The sequence below is a fragment of the Aureococcus anophagefferens genome, assembly GCF_000186865.1.
Source record: "Aureococcus anophagefferens unplaced genomic scaffold AURANscaffold_7, whole genome shotgun sequence".
NCBI lineage: Eukaryota > Pelagophyceae > Pelagomonadales > Pelagomonadaceae > Aureococcus > Aureococcus anophagefferens.
The window spans coordinates 279,738-301,782 of NW_008705567.1; the positions used below are offsets into that span (position 1 = coordinate 279,738).

General features: G+C 64.9%; 3 protein-coding genes across 3 annotated transcripts in view; all 3 read left to right on the forward strand.

The window, feature by feature from the left end:
• Nucleotides 1-4,393, forward strand: part of AURANDRAFT_63390 (hypothetical protein) — a gene marked incomplete at both ends in the record, with an annotated part of 28,120 nt that extends 23,727 nt beyond the window's left edge. The window contains 2 exons of the mRNA XM_009037780.1: nt 122-667; nt 4,358-4,393. Coding sequence (XP_009036028.1) covers nt 122-667; nt 4,358-4,393 — 582 coding nt within the window. The remainder of the gene's footprint in view (nt 1-121; nt 668-4,357) is intronic.
• Nucleotides 4,394-13,570: 9,177 nt separating this feature from the next.
• On the forward strand, nt 13,571-13,933 carry AURANDRAFT_24906 (hypothetical protein; the record flags this gene model as incomplete). Its single annotated transcript, XM_009037781.1, has 1 exon — nt 13,571-13,933. The coding sequence occupies one exon, from the start codon at nt 13,571-13,573 to the stop codon at nt 13,931-13,933; it is 363 nt and encodes a 120-aa protein (XP_009036029.1).
• A 2,510-nt stretch (nt 13,934-16,443) lies between these two features.
• Nucleotides 16,444-17,313, forward strand: AURANDRAFT_3043 (hypothetical protein; the record flags this gene model as incomplete). The annotated part of the gene is made up of 1 exon (XM_009037728.1): nt 16,444-17,313. A coding segment is annotated over one exon (870 nt), but the record flags the coding sequence as incomplete, so codon positions are not given.
• Between the last annotated feature and the right edge of the window lie 4,732 nt (nt 17,314-22,045).

The following is a 22,045-nucleotide window of genomic DNA, read 5'->3' on the forward strand; positions in this document are numbered from 1 at the left end:
GACGCTCGCGCTCCGGACCTTCGAAGGTCTGTGGCGGACGCAGAGCGCGCTGGGGGACGGGCAGAAGCTCGCGGCGGCGGCGGACCTCGAAGTCTGGTTCGACCACGCGTGTCGGCGCCAGACCACTCTGGAGCGCCTGCGCGCGCTCGACATCAATGCCTTCCTCGAGAAGATCGGGGCGCCGCAGACGTCGCGCGCGTCCATGCGCCGGGCGTGGTCCTTGATCCGGCGGAACCGCCTGACAAACGCGACGAGCATGACCATGCAGCGCGGCGCCGCGGACTCCGCCGACGGCTCGGGCCCGAGCACGCCGCAGGCCATGCTCGAGGTCGAGCGCGTCGCCGGCGACCTCAGCGAGGAGTCGCGCCGCCTCGTCCGCGAGACGATTCGCGAGCGGCGCCCGGTGGAGGCCGCCTCCGTCCGGCATCGGCGAGAGGGCGGCCTCCTGGACCTCGACGGCGCGAGGGAGCAGCAAGGCCTCCTCCGGCGCCTCCAGACCATGTCCGTGGCCGACGCGTCTCCCGAGGCGCCGGCGGAGCCGCCGCGGTCGAACGTCGGCGTCGCCACGTGGCGCGTCGAGTCCGACCACGCCTACGTCCTCAGCCCGAACGAGAAGCAGAAGATGAACCGCGCGCGTGCCGCCCCTCGGCGCGAGCCCCTCTCCCCGGTAAACGCCTGATCTGCTCCAACATCGAGCCGCGTCGACCGCACGGCCGCACCCCGCAGCGGCTCCCGCTGACCGCCGAACAGATCCGGAGCTTACGCCCTATGTCCCCGCTGTCCATCGCGCGCGAATTGGAGCGACCCGGAGCCCGACGCCCGCCCCGGGGCGCCGCGCCGCGGCCGGGCGCGCTCCCGGCCCGGGCCGCGCGCCGGGGCGACGGGAGCGCGACCGCGGCGGGACTTTGGACGCTGGCGCGCCCCTCGACGTGACCCTCGATGGATCCCACCGCCCCCGGCTCGTCGCAGACCCCAGGATCGGTTCGCGCCGGCGCGCCGGCTCCTCGCGCTCCGACCGCGTCGCGGCCGGCGGACCGTTTCGCCAAAGGTCGGCACATCGTCGAGCAAACGCCATCCCGCGCCCTTCGGCGCGACCCCCGAGCGATCGCGCCGCTCCTGCGCGCCCAACAACGCGGGGAACACGCCCCGGCGCCGCCGTACCGTCTCGGCCGTCGTCGAAGCGGCGCGCGCGCGCGCGCGCGCGGGAACATGTCGTCGTGCCCGGCGCGTCGCCGCAGCGACTCGGCCACAAAACTGGGGCGTCCGGCGAGCCGCTCGGCGGCCTCGGCGGGGCGTCGGAAGGCGCCGCAATCGTCGACCGCGTCGAGGGGCCGATTTTGCGACGCCGCGCAAACCGACGAAATCGGCGCGCGACGACGAAATGGGGCGTCGGAGACCGAGGTCCGGTGCGGGTCTCGACGTAGGAACCGGCGCGGGGTCGGGACGCGGCGCAGTGGCGCCACAGACAGCCTGTCCGCGGCGGCGGCCAAGTTAGTGATGCAGCATAGCCTGCGTAGTATCTGCGTAGTCCGCGCCCGCGGTGTACTCGTGCGCGCCGACGGTGGACCGCGACGTCGAGGAGCCCTGTGCCACTGAGACCCGCGACGGCCGCGGCGCGCCCCAAGGGATCTGGTGTCGAGCAGGATGGAGTTGCTCGACGGTTGGCTTCATGATGCGGCCGCAGACCTGGTCCACCCCTCGCGTGGTGTTCCGACGACGCGGCCTTTCGCGTTCGAGTGCGAGAGCGAGGCTGTGACGGCGGCTGAACACGTGTGGGAGCCCTCGACGAGGGCCGCGGGCGCGCGGGAGAGGCGCGCCATGGTCCACGCCTGTCGGGCTTTGCGGATTCAGATTAAGAGCTTCGAGGATGACTTCCGTTCTGTCGCGGGCCACGCGCCTCGCGGTGGCGAGCGAGTCCCGCTCGCATCGACGTACCGCCAGTATCGCGAATGGAAGCGTGACATCCGCGACCACGCCGCCGCGCAGATCCAGGCACTGGTGCGACGAGGTAAGCGCCGGGCCGCACGTTACGTTCCCGGTTCCTGTGCATCGAAGACGATCCGCTCCCGCGACGACACGCACTTCGAGATAGCGAGGCGTCGAGATGCCGTTGCGCAGCTCTCCAAGGAAAAGCGTATCGTCAAGCAACAGCTTAAGGACTACGACTCTAAGTTCATCAAGAAGCACGGGCGACCGCCGCTAAAGTTTGAGAAGGAGCCCATCCGCGGTCTCTACGAGAAGTACCATGCGATCAAGGCTCGAATCGATAACCTGTGCCCCAGGAGAAGGGCCTGATGGGACTGGGAGTCGGTGATTGTTGACAGGAGAGAGCGCATCCCGGTGTCGGCGGCAAATCTCCGCCCTGCAGCCCAGAGCATTATTTCGGTCCACTGAAATCTGGGACACGGCGGGGCAGGACGCTGGGGCAGGAGCGGTTCCGGTCGCTCAAAACACGCCCGCGTACTACCGCGGCGTGGTCGCGTGCTACGACGCGACGGACGCCGAGAGCTACGTGCATGTGCCCGGATGGTACACGCAGCTCACGATGATGGGGGAGCGCGGGTCCACCGTAGGCCTCTGCGGGAGCAAGCTCGATCTCGCGACTGCCGCTGCGTGCCCTCGGCTGATGCGGTGTCTTTTTGCGGCGGCGCAGGGACTCGCGGTCTTCCGGTAGGCGTAAAACAAACGGGCGAGAGCGCCTGGGAATTCGTCGTCGCGTAAATGCAAGTTTCCCTATGTGCCCTGGAACTTCCAAGAGGCTTCCAAGGGTGGCAAATCCGAAAGCCACTGGCATGTCGATACGAAAAGTCTAGAGTCCATGGCTGAGCGCTGGTTGCCCGAACAACCTAACTTCAGATGTCGATCTCTGTGTACTAGTAATTTGTCCAAGCTGGGCTCTGGGGCTCGAACGAGTCGATTCTCAGCGCTCAGCGTGTTTGTCTTGAGCCTTTGCAGCGAAACAATAAGGTGTGTAAGCTAAGGTAATTAAAGAGGTGCCGCGAGCTCAAGCTGCCCAGAATTTGCAACGCTAAGCCGCGCCCGTTTTGCCCTCGCACCCGAATGCTCGCGATGCGCGATCGCAAGCTCATGCCATGGCTCTGCGTCCTGCTCCTGCCGCTTGAAAGCGTAGGACGTGCGCTGGATGGCAACTTCGCGACTCGTCGGGGCACGCTTGATCGACACGGCCTGGAGCTTCGGCGCAGGTGCGGTCGCGGACTGGCCGCGGTCGTCGACGTGGGCATCGTCGGTGTCGGCATCGACGTAGGCGAAGGACGGGCGCATTTGGTACGTCGTGCGAAGCGGGGCCAGGTACAGCGCGCCACCGTCGAGAGTTCCGACGGCGTAATTTGTCGCGGGCCTCACGCGCGATGATGCGAGCTTCCGCGTGTAGAGCTGCATCCGATCCGGCGCTTCCGCATCATAGTGAGGCCCCGCATCGACTGCGGGCACTCCTAGTTCGAGCATTTGGTTCTTGGGCCGCAGCCGTGCGACCGTGAACGCCTCCTCGCCACGCGCCTTGCTCCGCACAGGATACTGCAACAGCACCAGGCCGGGCCCATCATTTGCGGGCTTGCTGTCTGCGAGGTATACGTCGAGTTCGCGTACGACAAGGTCTTCTTCACCGGACATGCCCCAGAAGGACCCTCCCTGAAGCGCCTTCGAGGAATTGCTCAAGACCGCTCGCCCGAGCCGACGCGCCAGGCGACGCGTGATCTCTGCACCGCAGGAGCCGGCCCCTCCCCCCTTCCCGGCGCCCCGTTACCCTCACGACCAACCTCCGCTGCGACGGCTAGGGGGCGGCCTCCGGCCGCCACCTGGCTCGGCTCGCCAAGGTACCCCACGAACCCCCCTGGATAAGCCCCCCTGTCGCAGCAGAAAACAGGGGTTTACTAGGGGGGGGTTTGCACCGCCTGGCGTCGGCGGCACCCCTGCGTGCGGAGCGGGGTGGTACATCTTACCCGACGTAAATGGCCTACCCCAGCCGCCACACCCACGTCGCGCCCAAAACCAAGGGGCGTATCCAACGCCATCGATTGTGACGCGCTTCGCTGGCACGGACTTGTACGCGGCGGCCGCGGCAGCCCCGCGGAGACGAGGCCCGCGCGGTGGAGTTTGGTCGACGCCAGAACCACCTCCGATGGGGGCACCGACGGTCAGGCTTACGCCTAGGGGTCATGGAAGGCCACTCCGACCACCAGAGCGAGCTGCCGTGCGTCGGAAGCTTGGGCTCAGAGGTCTCCGCTCCCGGCCCGCGCGTACGTGTTTGGTACTCAAGCCAGCGAAACGGCTAGCCATTCGTCCCAATCCGAGCGCTTGTTTTTGTCTGTAAATATTGGTTCCAACATACTCGGCCTAGCGACCAGCCTCTATTACGCGCAGGAATCTGCTGTGAACCACCCGTTCTGGCCGATCGGCAGCTGGAGGGCTGCTCGGCCACGACTTCCCCTCGGTCGAAAATTATGATCGAGCGTCAAAACCACCAGTTTGCTCGATGGCGCGCAGCAGTTGCAACTCTCTCGGACTGATCGCTGTTGAAGTCTTGCGGTCCCATCGGGTGTGATGCTCGGTGGTGTGATGCTCAGGTGTGTGATGCCCACGCGTCCCTAAACCCAACCGCAAAACAAAACGGGCGTTACACTCCAAATCCGCCGCCGACGACTCGTATTGAGTTGTCATCCTCGTGACAGGATCTACTTGCAGAGATCAGCGTCCAATTTCCACAACCATTATTAAATACGAGCTCCTATGACACCGAAACATTGATAACCTCACGCCCAGGCGAAAGCGAATACACGTGGCACCGTCAACCTTCCGTCGCGCACAACTCACCCGCGCGGCATCCGGAAGACCACGCGTGTGCCCACGCGTCCACCGGGGTTCCCCGTCTCCCCCGGAACTAGTAAAATACGCGTCCGGAACTCGGGGAGTGCAGCTCCCCTTGCTTTGCTGACTCTATGCAGAACAAGCTTATGGGTGTTGTTCCATAACTGCGGACTGCGTCGCAGGCCGCGGCTTGGGTCTCCAAGCCTCGGGTGTCGAAGGCCTTGGCTGCTGCTAGGCGCAGCGAGGAGCGCAAGATCCGTCGCGTCGGGCTTGCCCTTGAGGACCGCGGCGCGTGGTCAGCGCGCGCGGCGGCGCGGTCGATGGCGCTTCTTTGTCGCCGAGAACGTCGGCGTGGGGTGCGGTGATGGCGCTGAGGAGCGCGGAGTCGTGGAATGACCGTGCTGTTGCTGGGTGGGCGTGGGCGTTTGGAGGTGGCGGTGCTCGGAATCAGGCCGACCGGCGTCGTCCTGCCAGCGCGGAAGTGCGGCGACCACCGCAGTGTCGAGGCCCGCGGTGAGGAGCTTGATGCGGTCCGCGGCGTCGAGGCCGCGGCGGCGGCGGCTCCGTCGGACAGCGTCGTGTAGCGGCCCAGGATCGCCGACAGCGAGGAGGGCCGCGAGCGCGCGGCCCGCGGCCTCCTCCGTCGCCGGTCCGGGGCCATCGAGGACCGTCGAGAGGAGCGCCACGTGCGCTGTGGGCGCGGCGGCCGCGAGCGCGGCCGCGTCGGCATCGGCGAGGTCCGCCAGGAGCTCAGCGGCAGCGGCGGGGACGGCTTCGCCAAGAGATCCGTCGCTGCGAGGTGTGTGGTTGCCGCGAGGCCGCCGCGCGTCGTCGGTCGACTCGCCGGCGTCGATTAATTGCAAGAGCGCATTCGGCACGCCGGCGGCAACGAGGTCGCGTGCGGCGGCATGGCGGAGGGTGACGTCGTCGCCGTCGTCGCGGCAACACCGCCGAGCGAGGGCCGCGATAACTGGCACAACGACGCCTCGTACGCCGCAGCGGAGCGCGTCGACGGCGGGACCGAAGCGCCCCGCGTCCGCAGCGGCGCACGCGCCGTTAGCGGCGAGGCCCGCGAGCTCGCAGGCGGTCATCGTGAGGTCCTCAGCTTCGTGCAGATCGATGGCGTGCGCCGCGCGCTCGAGCTGAAGCGCGTCGTTGAGGCCACGCGCGCTCCGCCAGGACTGCTCGAGCGCGTCCGCGAGGCGGCGCGTTTCCCGCGCGAGGCGCCGCAGCCGCGGCCCCCGCGTCGCGGTGGCGCCCCGTACCGCCGCCTGGACCACAACAGCCGCCCGCGCTCGCGTGGCGCCGCGGCGCACGGCGCGCGCGACGCGGCCTGCAGCGCGGTCGCGGCGGGCGGCCGCGGCCGCGCGTGTCTCCCGTGCGGCGGCGCAGCCGCGCGCGCGTGCCTGGACTAGGACGACGGCGGCGACGAGGGCGCGCTCCCGCCGGACCGCCGCCGAAGCCCGCTTTGCCAACGCCGCGCGCCGCCACGCGGCCTGAACCCGCGTCGCCTCAGCGTTCGACGTCTTGCGCGCGAGCTCGTACTTGGCGGCGCGGAGGCGCCGGATCTCCGCCTCGTGGGCGTGGCTGATCATGGCCTGTTTGCTGAGCTGCGCCTTGAGCCGCCGGAGCTCGCCCTGGAGCTCCGTCACCTCGGGCGTGGCCTCGAGCTGCGACGACTCGCTGGGCTCCGAGACCTTGTGGTAGAGGTCCTCACGCGACATTGTCGACACCACGGACGCCTCCTCTGCCTTGGGCCACAGGACGTCCTCCTCGGAGAGGATCTCCTCAGATAGGAGCAGGGTACTCTCTTTGCGCTCTTCGGCCCCGAGGGAGCGCAGGTCCTCGAACGTCGGAGGCCTTGCCTCGCTCGCGCCCCCGGCTGAGGCGGCGGCAGCTGAGCCGCCGCCGCCGCCGTCGCGCCGGGGTCCGCGGAGCGCGCCCACCTCCTCTTCGGCGCCCTCGGAGAAGTTTTCGAAGTCCTCTACCTCCGGAGTCCCGAGCACGGCCAACTCGAAGCTTGGCGGCGGGCGTGCGAATCGGCGTGGCGACGCCGACAGTGGCGACAGCGGCGCGTCCTCCACCGCGCACGGAGCGGGGATACACACCACCGGTGCGAGCTCGCGGTCCAGCCCGCCAAACCCCGAAGTGATGTCGACCTCCGCCCTGCCGCCCCCGAAGACATCGGGGGGAACGAGCCGGTGCGCCGCCTTGCGAAGCTCCTCGGCGAGGAAGGACTCGTCCCCGCAGCCTCCACGCTGCGCCGAACTCCGACGGCGAGCCTTAGCTTTCTTGACGCATGCTCGCCAGAGCTTATTCGCCTCCATTACCCAGAAAGAGTCGCCGTGATGCAGGTGGCAGCTCTCCGCGAACAGATAGATGGCGCATCCGCCCGCCTCCCCGACGAGGGCATCGTCCTTGCTACCCGCAAATTCGTTCGCGAGTGCCACGTACTTGTCGATCGTCAACATATCCCCAAAATCCAGCGCCATCGCCGGCGTGTGCGTCGGGGCGCCAAACTGCAGCCTGGCCGCTGATCACCGGCTCGGGACCACACGAGCGGTCCGCTGGGCTGAAGATACTTGAGAAATCTTCCGCGCGCGAAGTAGTTCTAGTAAATTCAGATAATGTTGGATATGGGGCAGCTAATTATCTCGCACCCACTACGCCCATCCTGCTACTACGGACTGTGCCTTAACGTCAGGTTGATGTACGGGGCTTAGATTCTTTACATAGAGGACATGGATGAGTTTCAGAAGCTAGCTAATGCGGATGAAGATACTGAACATAGCTGGAGGGCACTATCTCGGCGCCATGATCAATGCGAAGCCAGGCCGGGGAGCTGGATGATGATGTGCACGCCGAGGCGTGCATCAGGGTCCAGCGATCAACCGCCGCTCGCGAGCGGCGGATATGCTGCGGGCGGCGCGCCCGCGCGCAGGCCCTGCAGCTCCGTAGCTGCGCACAGCTAGCAGGTGTAGCGCGGTGGCTCACAGCGCGCAAGACATTTTTTTTTGGTGCTCTCTGGTTCAGCCCCGTGGCTCGTTGAGGGCCGTCTGCGACGAAGATCAGCCCGGTCGACCCCCGGGGGGCTGCCTCTGGTTATGGACGTTTCGTACATCTGGTTTCAACCCGCGCGCCCCGATAGTAGTTACGAGTGTGGTGACGCATTGCGCCCGCGGGTCTACGCGGCTCCCGGGTCCGTGAGGCGACAGGAGCTGGTCCGACGGCTCACTTCGTTGCGATCATGTGCGTCCGGGGGTCGCATCGGTGAGGCTTCCGTGAATGGGGGTGAGGATCTCCAGAACGTCTTAGACATCGCCGAAGATGCGCGTAAAGTGCCAGATCGTGTGATAAGCGTAAATGCGCGCCTCGAGGAGCGACTGAGCAACGCCGGGGCGGAGTCGGCAGAGCAGCAGCTACTCGGTGACCGTCTGCGGACCGACTGGGACCTGTTACGCCGGACATGCGAGCGGGCATACCGGGACCGAGATGACATGCGCGTGATGCGCGATCGGGCCCAGGCGGAGATCGAGGACGCGCGGCGCGAGGCTGATGCCTCGAAAGAGGCGCTCGGCCTCGTCCGACGGGACCTTGAAGCGCTCCGTGCGGAGCGCATGGGCGCACCGGCGCCGCTTCTCGCCGCGGACGCATGCCTCGACGAGGCTGCCGTGAGGCGCATCGCAGCGCTCCATCGGGACATGGACGACCTCGCGCGAGAGCGTGATGCCGCGGTTGCAGCTTCTGCCGGTCATCGCCGGAGAATGGAGCGCATGGCGCAACAGCTCGCCATGCCAGGGGGGCTCGAAGCTTTCGAAGCCCTCGCAGCCGTGCGACAGGAGCGCGATGACCTTAAGGATGAGCTCAACATGCGGAAATCACTCTCGTTCAAGGCATCGTCCTCGCCCTCGGCGTCTTCTGGCCGAGTTGGCAGCACAGGCTGCGTCTTCCACACGACCGGGCTACTACGACATCGTGCCAGCCTCTCAGTACCAGCTCAGACTCATCGGGGATGACAATGCCACCCGGGTTCCACTCGAGAGTGTGCTGTTGGGTACAAGCCCAGAACCGGCGGGGTGTCTGAAACGCAGCGACTCATCCTAAAGCACTTGCACCCTACGAGTAGTCTTAGGCCGCCTAGCGCGCTTGCCTGAGCTTGCCAGTGCGAGCGGAGCGGCCGGAAGCTCTCCCGAGGGGTAGGCAGCTAGCAGCCGGTGCGTTTAGAGCGGAGCGCCACGGGCCGCTTGGAAAACGCCGCGCCCGCCGTCGCCCGTGTAGGCTGCTGAAGCAGTTTTTTGCTCGGGTTCAGTAGAATATGCACCTCAAGGCCCGTTAGCATGCTGCAGTTGCTCGATTCAAACTTGCCGGCGGCCGTTGCCCTCGCGGCGTGCGCCGAGCCGACGCCAAAAATCCATTAGGATGCTGTTTCCAGCTTGACTACGGTGCATCATCGTGGTTGGAATGTTGCGAACGCGTCGGGTTGTAAACCTTTTGGGTGAGTTTCTCGCAAGATAACGTCCGCGGAAAAAAATTCACTCCGCACCTCCCGACCCGCGAAAGAGTGAATCCGGCGTTGCGGCGGGTCGGAATTTTTTTTTCCCGCGGACTTTTTTTCGCTGGTCTCGCGTTCGCAACGGTCCGAACACGATGATTCACTGTAGTCCGCCTGGAAATAGCATCCTAATGGATTTTTGAGCCGACGCCGGCATGGTACTCACCGGCGCACATGGGCCTGCCCATCAGTCCCTGGCGCTCAAGTCCAAGTTTGAGCCGGGGGATTTGTTTACTTCATGTCATTCATTCCACCTCGACGGGTCGGAGCGTAGCGTTCTTTTACCATAACTCACAAGCCAACTGCTATCTCTACGGTCATGACAGCGATTTCGATGGAGATAAGGATGATGATGATCCACTCAAGGGTGTTGGACTTGTCCGTGGCGAGAACCTCGAGGAAGAACTTGGAGTTTTGCTGGATGAGATTGAGCTTGAACTCAATCTTCTGGAAGCGATCCTCGATCTCGAACTCGTCGCGGAGGCCCTCCCAGACATCGGCGTACTCGAGGTGCTCCCAGGCCGTGTCGGAGCGCTCGAGAATGCCAATCTTTGCGATGACGTCGGTGAATAGCGTGTTGTTGAGTGCAACGAGACGGAAGAGGCTCTGCTTCTCGATGACGGAAAAAACGCCGGTGCGCTCGACGGAGGAATTGAGCCGCGTGAATGCCTCGAGCATGGCGTCGGCCTTGACGCCGTAGTGGTCGAGGGCGACAGACTGGGCGAGGACGGTGGCGATGACCGCGAGATTGTGGACGTCGAGCTGCGGGAGCACTGCGTAGTCAAAGCGGACGGCAGGCCTCCGAACCGCGGCGGTCGTCGCGACGGCGGCGCGGCCGCGGCGGCGGCCGGCGGCGACGGGTCTGGGCGCAACCGCGCGGCCGCACCGCCTCCGCGCCGCGCCGTTCCCGCCGCGCGCGCCACCTCCTCCGCGCGCGCCGCGACGAGCGCGTGCTACGCCCCTGAGTGACCCAGGCGGTGGCCGGACGACGACGCTGTAGTCCTCAACAGGCTGGAACCCTTCGGGAATCGCCTCGGTGCAGAATGGCCGGAAGGATTCGAGGCACCGATTCCGCAGCGTGTCGCCGACATTGAAGAAGACCGCGGCACCGTAGCTGAAGACAACGACGTGGCCCTGGCGGCCGCGCGGCCGCGCAGTTTCTATGCTCGGTCGTACTGCGGTGCTGACGGGGTCGAGCGCGTCGGACCGCACCGACGCGTCGTCGTCGTCGTCGTCGTGGATCGTCAACATCACGCTGTCCCGGCCGAAGACCTGGCGCTGCAGGATCGTCGAAACGGCGCGGTCATGGAACAGCGTCACGTCGATGCTCTTCGCCAAGTATCGCGCGTGCACTGGCAGCGCCACCTCGGTGCGTTTGATTCGCGAGAACCGGCCCGCGCGCGTGGTCGGCAACCCCTGGAACACAGTCTCCAAGCGCCCCCTCGAGGCGAAGGCGCGTCTCGCCATGCCCTGCGGAGAGCTACTAGCATGCACCACGATAACTAGGGTTCAACGTAACTTCAACCACCGGCGTCACAGCGCTCGTTTTGCGCGGGGTTTTGCCTGGGACTTGCCAGTCGTCCTATGGGGAGTTGCCCAAAATAGAAGCGGCGTGCATTGGACACGATCCGGCGACCACAGAGTCCTACCAGTATGCTGCTTCGGATAGTAGCGCGTGTGAATTAGAAAGGTTGTGGCATGTTCGCGGGGGGTGCGATCATTTCTGGGGCGAGATAATTGGACAAGAAAACTTGATCGACTTAGCTTGAAGTTGGCAGTGCACTTGGCTCGTATCTGCAGGATGCCCCCGTTCTAACTGCAGCGAGCGAGGCCTGCGGTGAAATGCGTGTCTGATTTTAGTGACGTAGCTCCTTTTTTCGGTCTTTCTCAGTCATCGGGTCGCCGCCTTCGCGCCAGGCGGGCTTCGCGTTCAAGAACGCCAGGCACCAGACCGCTAAGGTGGGCGCGGAGAGTGGCGCACCGACGACGACGCCGACAATCTGAAAGAATTCCAGCCTCTCCAAGGCCCGAAGGACGCGAGTCTCAGCAAGCGCTCGACAACCACCCCCCCAACCCGAGCTGTTTGGTACGCCATATTGGGGGTCGCGGCTCAGCAACGAACACACTACCGTCAGCACGCCGTTCATGGCTGACAGCGGCGTCTCCAGTAGAGCCAGATCATCAGGAAATCTCCCTATAGCGTGGACATACTTGCACCGCGCCAAGCGTTGAAAAACGCCCGCATCATGGAATTTATGCAACCTGACGCAATGGATGTGGCTGACATCACCCCGTGTGTCCCGCAGTCCCTGGCTCACCATTGTTACATCCAAGAGGTCTTCGAACTCTAGATGATCGTAAACGATGGCCCGAACATCACCCGTGAGACGCGACAACACGGTGCGAATTCCAGAAGCAGCCGCCTTATATAAGCTCGTCGACAGGATGCGCCCCTGTTCAGCCATATGAAGAGTGGACTCGCATGGGGGTAACGAATTAAGTTTTATTCTATCATCCTTGTATTCATCCTTGTTCCTTGTATCATCTTTATTGTACCCCGATATGGAGGGCTGGCTGATTAAGGCACGCAAGAATTCGAGCTCGTCGGCATTGTTCAGCACGCGACGGTGGTTTAGCTTGGACCTGGGGAACGGCATCTTGGTGTGGCGCGAGAGCCAACACGGCCGAGCGCTCGGGAGCGAGGATCTCGGGGGCGCGTGCGTCGAGCATCCGACGCCGTTTGCGTTCGAGGTCATCTTCGCGAGCGGACGCCGCGACGAGCTGCGGGCTGAATCGAGCGCAGTCGCAGCGAACTGGGTGGCCGCGGTGCGGAGCGCCGCGCGACACGCGGCGTCGCCGTTGCCGCTCGGCGGGGCGGTCAGTGGCGCGGTACCGCCGCCACGTACCAAGAGGACGTCATTTCTCGAAAGCGTGTTGCACGGCAGTGGATCCGTCATGTCGGTAGCCGCCCGGGACCCTGAGTTGACGTCGTCGCACCGCGCGTCGACACGAGGGTCGCTGAGCGGCCCGCGGCCGCGACCGCCGACCGACGGGCTTGCTGCGCGGGATGGGCCTGGCGCCAGCGGCGACGGGCCAGCCAGATCCGGAGGCTGCTTCCCGGTACTCAAGACGAACCGCTGGGGGAAGGAGCAGCGTCGCCTCGTCGAGGTCATCGGTGGGCTCGTTCTCCGAAACACGGATCGGTCCGGGCGCGTCAAGCGGGAGATGCCGCTAAGCCAGGTGGGCGCGGTCGAGCGGTCTCTCGGCGAACCGAGGCAGATTACACTCCGCTGGGTCGACCACGATGCGCGCGCATCCGGCGTCAGTGGGGGCGCGGCGAGACGCGCGGGGCGCAGGTACACGCTCCTCTTCGAGTCAACGGAAGACGCGGACCGGTTCGACGAGCTGCTCCGGAGCGCAGCGAGCGCTTCGCACCTCGGACGTCTCGGCGGTGGTGACGGCGCGCACGCGACCGCGCTCTGGCGCCGGCGGACGCGGCGCGGCGCACGGGACCCGGACTGGCGAGAGTGGACTTCGGGGGGCGGCGCTCGCGGTGGCAGCCTCGAATTGCGCGTCCGCGTTTGCACGTGGAACGTTGGAAATAAGCAGCCGTCTCGTGCCGCGTCTCGCGACCTACATCGAGCCTCCTAACGTGCCCCGAAACCGCAGCTCGTCGGACCTGAGCGCCTGGCTACACCGTGAGAGCGACGGTAGCTATGCGCCGCGGCGCACCGTCGACGACGGCACACTCGGCGATGCGACGCCCGGGCGGATTGGGATCGCCGAGGCGCCGGCGACGTTGGTGTCGCAGCACGACGCCGCGACGCCGCGTGCGGGAATCCCCCCCCCCCCCGTCGCTGCGGTTCGCCGGACCGACGGGCGAGAAGGTGAGCCGCTCGCGGATGTCGTCGCCGTCGGGTGCCAGGAATGCTCCTACAAAGTCGACCGGACAAAGGCCTCGGGTGGCGGGAAGAACGACCGCGAGGACTGGGTGCGGACCGTAAGCGCGCGCGACACGGCGTCACCGCGCGGGCCGGCCCGGAGCGTCGAGCGGCCACTCGTGCTCGCGCTATAGCTGCGACAACACTTCCTCGCACCCGCGCTCGCCTATTGCCCGGCTCGAATGCGCGCGCGTGTCGCAGGCACTTCATCGGCATCGGCTACGTCCTGCACTGCGAGGAGCACTTTTGGCAGATGCGGCTCCTCGTCTTCGTCCGCGGCGAACACGCGCCCTACGCTTCCGCGCCAGACGTCGCCCACAAGGGCTGCGGTATCGGCGACACGCTCGGTAACAAGGGCGCGATCGGCGCCGCGTTCCGCGTCCACGGCACCACGCTCTGCTTCGTGTGCTGTCACCTCGAGGCCTTTCAAGGCGAGGTCTTCGGTCGGAACAGTGACTTCTCCCAGGTCGTGAGCCACCACCGCGCCCCGTCCCGGGAGATCCCCCTGGTTGCGCCGGAACTGCCGCGCGTCGCCAGGTTGACTCCCTCCGCCTCGGGCGCAAGGACCTCGATGCGCTGCATCAGTTCGACCACGTCTTCTGGTTTGGTGACCTGAACTACCGCGTCGACCTTCCGCAGAGCCAGGCCCTGGACCTCCTCGACGGCCTTGGCGCATGCGACGCGCGAGAGCGGGCCGCACGACTCGCGGCGCTCCGCGGCGCGGACCAGCTCGACGTCGAGCGCAGCGCAGGCCGCGCCTTCGCTGGCTTCGAAGAGGCCGCTGCCTTCAACTTCCCCCCAACGTACCGCTACATGAGGAAGGACGGCGCGCGTGACGCGATGACCGGCGCGCGGCTCTATGACCGTCTCCCTAGGCCGCGTCCGCCCACCCCGAGGCCCGCAGCATCCTTTTGCCCGTCGCAGGCGGCAAGGGCCGGGTACCCTCGTGGTGCGACCGCGTGCTCTGGAAATCCCTCCCGGGGAGCCCGCCGGCGAAGCTCGTCTACCTCTCCGCCATCGACGATGCGCCGCACCTCGACAGCAGCGACCACGCGCCTCTCATCGCCGCCTTCAAAGTCTTGTGCGCATCTCCACCGACGGGCGCCTCCCCGGCCGACGACAGCGACGCCGCCATTGCCGCAGACTCGAGGTCCGTCCGCGGGACCTACCCCCACCGCGCCTATGCTGTTCCCATGGCGACGGCGCACGACTCGCAGGCGCGGCGTGGCGACGTTCTCCTTCGCTCAGACGCTCGTCGCTACCGGCGGCGCGGCGCTCCATCCGTTTCACTTTCGCAAGCCGACGCGCCTGGCGCTCCGCGTGTCATCGCCAGCGTTGAAACCAGCCACGGCACCGTGGCCTTCACGGTCCATTGTGACCATCGGCGAAGGGAAGTGCCCGCACCTGCTGAACTTCTCGAAGGTTTCCGGGGGGGGGGAGAGAGAGGACGAGGTTCCGTGGCCTTCGCGCTTCCTTTGACTGTCGGCGAAGCTTGGACCGCTGTCGGCTTTCGCCGGCATTGCGCCATTCCGAGGTCCGACCTCCGTTGGTCTGAACGCCGGGTTTTATCGACACCGGGGAGAGAGAGAGAGAGACAGCCGAGTCCCCGGTCCAGACGTCACCGAACTTGAAAAATCTTCTGCCGCGGTCAAATTGCTCGGGTTGGCTGATTTAAGTTCGACACAGGTCATCACAGGTCCACGGGCCAGTGGAGACCGACTTCACCCAATCTGCGGCATGCTTCCAGCCTCGCTGGCCCCCGGAGAGCTGCCCTGTGCTCACTTCCCCCCCCAGCACATCGGTTGCCAAGCTTCGGCGCACGACGCTCATCCTCGAGCTCCTCGACCGCCGCGACGACGTTAAGCACGAACCGGTCATCCTCGGAGCCGCGCTCCTCCCGCTCAAGGACGCATGCGACGCCCGCGGTGCCCCCGCCCCCTTCCTCGTCGTCTTTTCTCAGAAGGGTTCCTCCGTCGGTGAGCTCTCTGGTGCCCTGCGAGCAAACGGTCTCGAAGAAGAGGGCAACGACTGTGGGGTTCACATCGACGAGGATGACGATGACGATGACGATGACGAGCATGAGAACGAGGAAGGTCGCAAAATCAATGCCGCTCTCGCACCCCCACGAGTGCAATACCCCGCACCGCCGATTTACGAGCCACCTCCGAGCCCGGCTACGCCGGGGCCGCCCCCCATGCCCCCCCCCCCTCCGCCGTGATCGTCCGCGCGGCCCGAGGCTGTATGATAGTCGTGCAATATTACAGCAACTCGCTGTTTTGCTAACATATCCCGCCGGCGGGATATGTTAAACGCCGCTTCAACTTGACTTCAACCTCAAACCTTGCACTTCAACAGGGACCTCAACACCGCCGCTTGCCCTTCAAAAGGGACCTCAACACCGCCGCTCACGCCTCGCCGAGGACCTCTGACGCGCCGCCCACGCCCTAGGGCGCGCGACCCGCCCCATGCCACGTGCCAGGAGCCCTCCAGAAGCCCTCCAGAACCCTCAGGCTTCCGCGGACCCGAAATACCCCAAACCCCTTACGATTTTGCGATTTTAATTTCCCCCACTGCTTCGCCCTAGTAAACTGCCCTTCAAGCCCCCTTAAGGGCAAACTGCAACGCCGCCCCAAACCACGTGCCAGAAGCCCCCCAGAAGCTATCTAGAACCCTTCCGCGGAGCCTCTTCACACTGGCCAAAGCGATCCCCTGGGCCCGCAACTCAGGACAGCCACATGCTGCGCTGACAAATGCCAACGATAAACTAGCCACCTAGCTACGGCGCAACGGGCGCGAAACCGAGCCTGTTTCGAAAGAAGAAGAGGAGCGAGTCGTGCCGGACGCGGAATTCCACGGAGAAAAGGAAACTTTTTGGCTCGTAGCGCACGTTGAGGTGCACGCGGAGGTCGGGCGCGAAGCCGCCGGGGTCTCCCGTGTCACATGTTTTGGAGGACTTGGGTGGGAAGGCTGATGTCGGTTGACGATGAAGATTGGGCCTCCGTGATGCGACGAGCGAAGACTCGTCACCGGCCGCGACTAAAGGACTGGTCGCGGGATGGATTTGCAACAACTCGCTCGAGCGAGTTTGAGTCGCTGGCTGCCGGTCGTTGCGAGGGCGAGGGCGCTGAGCGCGTTTGCCGTTTGGACTACGGCGTGCTCTGTGCGGCGGCGTTTGCGCGGAACTACGAGCTGACGAGCACACCGGTGATCGTGCGGGACGTGCCCGCGCGCGAGGGTTGGAGCGCGGCGGGGTGGAGCTACGACGGGTTCTTCGGCGACTCCGCTTTCCGCGGGCTCCGCATGAAGTGCGGTGAGGACGATGATGGGCGAACGATCCGTGTCACGCTCAAGGACTTCGCGACGTACGCGGCGCAGGACTGCATGGGTGACGACAGCCCGCTCTACGTCTTCGATGGTGGCTTCGGCGACCGCGCGGGCCGCGAGGCCGTCGTCGGCGCGTTCCGCGCGCCGACGTTCTGCGGGCGGGACGACCTCTTCGAACTCGTCGGCGAGCGGCGGCGGCCGCCGCACCGCTGGCTCCTGGTCGGGCCCCGGCGGAGCGGCACGTGCGCGCACGTCGATCCCCTTGGGACGTCAGCGTGGAATACGCTGCTCACTGGGCGGAAGCGCTGGGTCCTCTTCGAACCGGGCACCTCGCGGCACGTCGCCAAAGGAAGCCGGCTCTACGACCCGCGCGTCGAGGACGACGAGGCCATCAACTACTTCGTCGACATCCTGCCGAGGATCCGCGCCGCGTACCCGGAGGCACGCCGCATCGAGTGCATCCAGGAGCCTGGAGAGACCATTTTTGTGCCCGGCGGCTGGTGGCACGCCGTGATCAATCTGGAGGACACCATCGGCGTCACGCAGAATTTCGCGAGCCGGGGCAACTTCGACGACGTCTGGGACAGGGCCCGCGTCGGGCGCAGGTCCATGGCCCGCACGTGGCTCGCGGCGCTCGAGGCCCACGGCGACCCTGAGATCCGTCGGCTCGCTGGTCGCGCTGCGATGCACAGACCCCCGTTCCCGAGCAAGTCCCGGAAACGTAAACTCCACTGAACTTCGGCCAACAGCAGGCAGCGCGCCCCGCCGGCTAGGTCCCAAATTACGCACGGCGTTTTTTACGTGAGCCGTCGCCATTGCGCTTTTTGCGCGTCTTTAGCGCGTTTTTTTACGCGGACAGGTTGTTTTGCCCCCCGCCGGGGCTCCGAGATGCAAGCGGCGCCGCCGGCGTCGATTTAGACTATAGTGATCATCAATGATTGCAGCCCGCCAGCCGGATAACCGGCCGAACGGCTCCGGGAGAGCTTCGCCGGTTACCTGACACCTCGGCTCCAGACTGCGTGGTCGCCTCGACCTCCAACCTGACCGCGTGCGCCGACGGACGACCACGGGCGGCCGTCAGAGCCCCACGTCATGAGCCGCTGCGCCGCGACTGACTGGAGGACTCAGACGCAAGCTTACAAAACCCCGGCGTCATCTGGCATGTCCCGCAGGCCGTATACCCACCCCCGGGACAGGCCCGGCCTTGTCAAGTCAAGGACGCTTCGAATAAAGCAGGGAAGGCCCGTTCTTCGGGTTTGTGTGGAGGAATATACGTAGCCAAGGCGTCAGCGCGCGATATGCGACCCTTGGTGCCTCTCCAAGTCGTCGTCGCCACCGCCATCCAGGGTGGCGGGCTCGTAGCCGAATTTGGCCGCGGGCGACTCGCGGCCCAAGGGCTCCCGCTTGGACGTGGTGCGAGGCCATGTCGCGGCCGCGACCGCAGACGGGCCGACGCGGCGTAACTTGAGCCGGGCCTTCGTCAGGGGCGAATGTACGAGCTCAAGGCCGACCTGGACGGGCCGCGTATCAGCGCCGTACTGCGTCCGGCCGATGCAAAGCGGGGGCTCATCGCTTGCGGACCATCGCGGGATGCGGCTCCGCTGGAGTGTCTGGACCGATCTGAGCGCGATCGAGTCACACCGTGCGAGCCCGTCGGAATTCGCCGTTCGGATCTTGCACCGAGGCGAAGGGATGCTTCTCAGCATCGCCGGCTTGCCTATCCAGGAGCTATCATGGTGGGTCGGGAGCGAATTCGGGTCAGGCTGAACCTCGGGCGCGTCCGCCTTGCGCCCAGAATGCAACTCGATCGCGCGCGGCAGGACCCAGGGCGCGCCAGCTCCCCTGGGGCTGTGGATCGCGTGTTCGAGCGGCCACCAGCTCTTTCTCGCTCGGAATTCGAGCCCGCCGAGGACCTGGGACGGCCGCTGCGCGCCTACCACGGTAGCCGTCGCGCCGGCGCCCTCGGGCACGAGGACCTGGGAGTGCTGCGAGAAGGCCATGAGCCGCGTCATACGGGGCCCATGGCGACGCATGAAGGAAACAAATTCTTTGACGGTGACATCGCCGCTCCGGTCCGCGTCGATCGCCTTCCAGAGGCCCCGGATGCGGTTCGTCGAGATCGCGGCCGGCTTCATGCCTAGGCCCGGGTAGTCCGCGCGGATGACCTCCTCAAGCTCCTCGTAGCCGAGCAGGCCGGAACCAGTAATATCAAAAAGCGCAAAGACCTTGTACCAGTTACCCGGGGCCTCCTTCACCGTGCCTCCGGTCGTGTCATGGAATTTCTTCCGCGTGTGCCGCGTCTCGACAGCCTCTTCGAGCTGCGCGACGACGCCCTGGAGCTCGCCGGCGTGCTCCTCCGTGAGCAGATCCTCCCAGTCGTCCAGCATCAGAAGGTATGTCGCCTGCTGGAATTCTTTTATAGTAGACTCGCCGGAACCGTTGTAGTCGATGTAGTCCCACAGAGCGGTCAAAGCATCGAAGTCGAGCGCGTCCCGCACGAGAAGCTTCGCCGCGAGCCGGAACTCCTTGAAGCTGAGACGCCCACTCTGATCCTCGTCTATGGACTCGAAGAGCCGCTGCCAGTTGCCGCGCATCGTGGACCGCGTGCCTTCGGACCCGCAGACCGACGCAAAGGCCTCGTGTAGCACGAGCACGATCTCCCGCAGCTCCTCCACAGGCCTCACGAGCCGCTCTGGTTTCCGTGGCATAGACTGTTCCTCTTCGATCTTCCGAATGTTGGCTGTGTTTGACTTCTCGAGAGCCGTATAGACTTTAGCAACAGAGCCCTGCTCGCCAAGAGGCCCGAGAGTGGCGAGGGCCGCGGCGAAGAAGCCGAGGGAAAAGATGAGGCTAAGAGCGACGGTCAGGAAAATGAACACGGCGAACTTGAAGAAGAATATGATCTGTGCGCCAAACATTGGACACGACGCGCCGAGCGTCGAGATGGCGCCCGAGAGGATAGAGGCGCCGGTGTCGGCGAGGGCGGCCTTGACTTTGGCTTCGCGCGAGTCATGTTCAGAGCTCAGGTAGGAGTCCGCGAGGTGGACGGTGTAGTCGACGGAGAAGCCAATGACGACGACAATGAGGATCGACTCGAGCGTGCCCAGGCCCCAGCCAACGACGTGCATGAAGCCGAGAACGATGGTCGTGATCATGCCGATGGTCGTCGTCGCAATGATGGCCATGAGGTAGTTGCCTGTCGCACAAGTTAAAACGAGGCAGGCGAGCGCGAGTGACGTGAGCATGTTCGAGACTCCGTTGGGAACGAGCTGGGCGCTCACGCTCCAAATCTCCGCACCGGGCAGATAGACCATACCTGCCATGGAGTAGCGGCCGTTGAGGGAATCCATCCAATCGTCCCACTTCTTCGCCATCTTCAGGCCCGCGACGTAGTCGCTCTCGCTCGCACGGAGCGTCGTCTGCACCGCGATGTCGTAGAACGCAAGTCGGAGATATGCGCCGCGCGAGTCGCCGAGCGCGAAGATGTAGGCTTTCCACCAGCTGCTGTCAGCGGGGTGGGACCCAACCAATGCAGCGATCTCATAGGCGACCTGATCTTCGCTCCGGCTGCACTTGAAGAGCGTCGCATCGGCCACCGACTTCGTCTCATTGAGGCAGACCCTCGTGGGGATGGGCCAGAAGCCGGAGCACGTACAACCGTCCACGAGGGGCGACGTGGCGTCGAGTGTGAGTTCACTCACCACGATGCCCGTCTTCTTATCGACGCCCGTCGTTTTATCGATGTCGAACAGGTCCGGCGAGATCATGAACGTCGAGAAGCACGGCACGCACGTCCTCCCGGGCACATGCTCGGTCGCGTAGCGAGAAGCATTGGGATCGATCCGCGCGGACATGTTCTCCCAACTCGCCATGGAGTGGAAGAGAGACTGAACGCCGTAGGCTTTCTGGAACGCGGACGAGACGCCGCCGTCAGCTGTGTCCATGAAGGAGCCCATGCGCGAGCCCTCGATCTGCGTGTTGATGCCATGGGTACGGTCGACCTTGAGGCCATCGGGCGGAGTGTGGGCCAGCATGTCGGCGATAGAGTAGAGCTGGATTTGGGCCTCAACACCGTCAAGGTCAAAGCCCGTGTCCCAGTTGACCAATCCGCTCTCGCCGGCAACAAAGCGCTCTGGCCGGAGGTCGTTGGTTCCGAGCGGGTTTTTGTGGTCGAAACCGAAGAGGATATGCGCCGTGAGCGGCTTTGCGCTTGGCGGGAACCAGAAGTTGTTCACGTAGGTCACCTGGTGGAAGTTTGTGTCCGCGGGCAGGAGCTCGTATAGCTGGAAGGGCACGGCTTCGATCATGCACGCGAAGATCAGGAAGAGAAACCACCATGACCCAAGAGCCCCAAGTACGGCGAAGCGATACTTGCACAAGAATGGCGCATAGACATTGCAGAACCAAACAGGCAGGCCACCGCCGCCCTCTGCGACGGAGCCGCCGTCGGGTGCGACCTTTTTCTTTGTCGAACAGACGGTGTCAACGAGGGCCTGCCACGGACTTGGAAGGTGCTTGACGTGGTGCTCGTAGAAGAGCACGACACAGGGGAAATAGGACACGACGGCGCAAAAGTTGACAAGGACGAGGAGCGCTGCGAAGACGCCAAAGGTCGCGATGCCCGGAAACGGAGACGCCAGATTCGTGATGAACGAGATGACCGTCGTCGCCGAGGTCACGAGCATGGCGCCGGCGGCGTGGTAGTAGACATGGCGCAAGCGGTGCGCGTCGGTCTTGTAGATCCCGTGCCCCCCCCCGGCCGCCGACGCCTGCCAGACGTCCCAGTAGACAAAGATATCATCCGCGCCGATGCCCATGATGATGAACAGGCTGAGCGCACAGAATATCGTGAAGTAGCGGTAGCCGAAGCCAAAGGCCGTGGGCCAGAAGTAGCGATAGAGCAGGTTCGCGCCAAAGAAGGAGCAGAAGATCTGGAACATGCCTGCAGTCATGACGAAGGCCGAGCCCAGGTAGAACCACATGTAACAGCACACGATGACGATGGACATCATGATGAGGTTCAGGTCCACCTGGACCTGGTCCATGAGTGGGTTGTAGAGTGCATAAAAGTAGAGCGTCGGGAACCTTTTATCCTGCTGGTCTTCGAAGAAGTCCTCCTCGAACTCCTCGACGATCCAATGATTGAGGTGCGTTCGCTCGTCTTCGCGGTAATTTTGGGTGTAGTACTCGATGGGCAGGCCCAATTCCTCGATGAGATAGGCCACTTCGGGTTGGGTGTAGTGCGAGACGTCGTGGCGTGGCGTCCCGGCGTAGATCGCCGTCTGCAGGATCTTCGAATTTAGATTCTGCGATGTGAAGTCCTTGTGCAGCATGTCCTTGAAGCTCGTCCAGTCCGCAGTGCCTGCGGCCTCGATCTTGGCCACGGTGCCCACGATGTCGACAA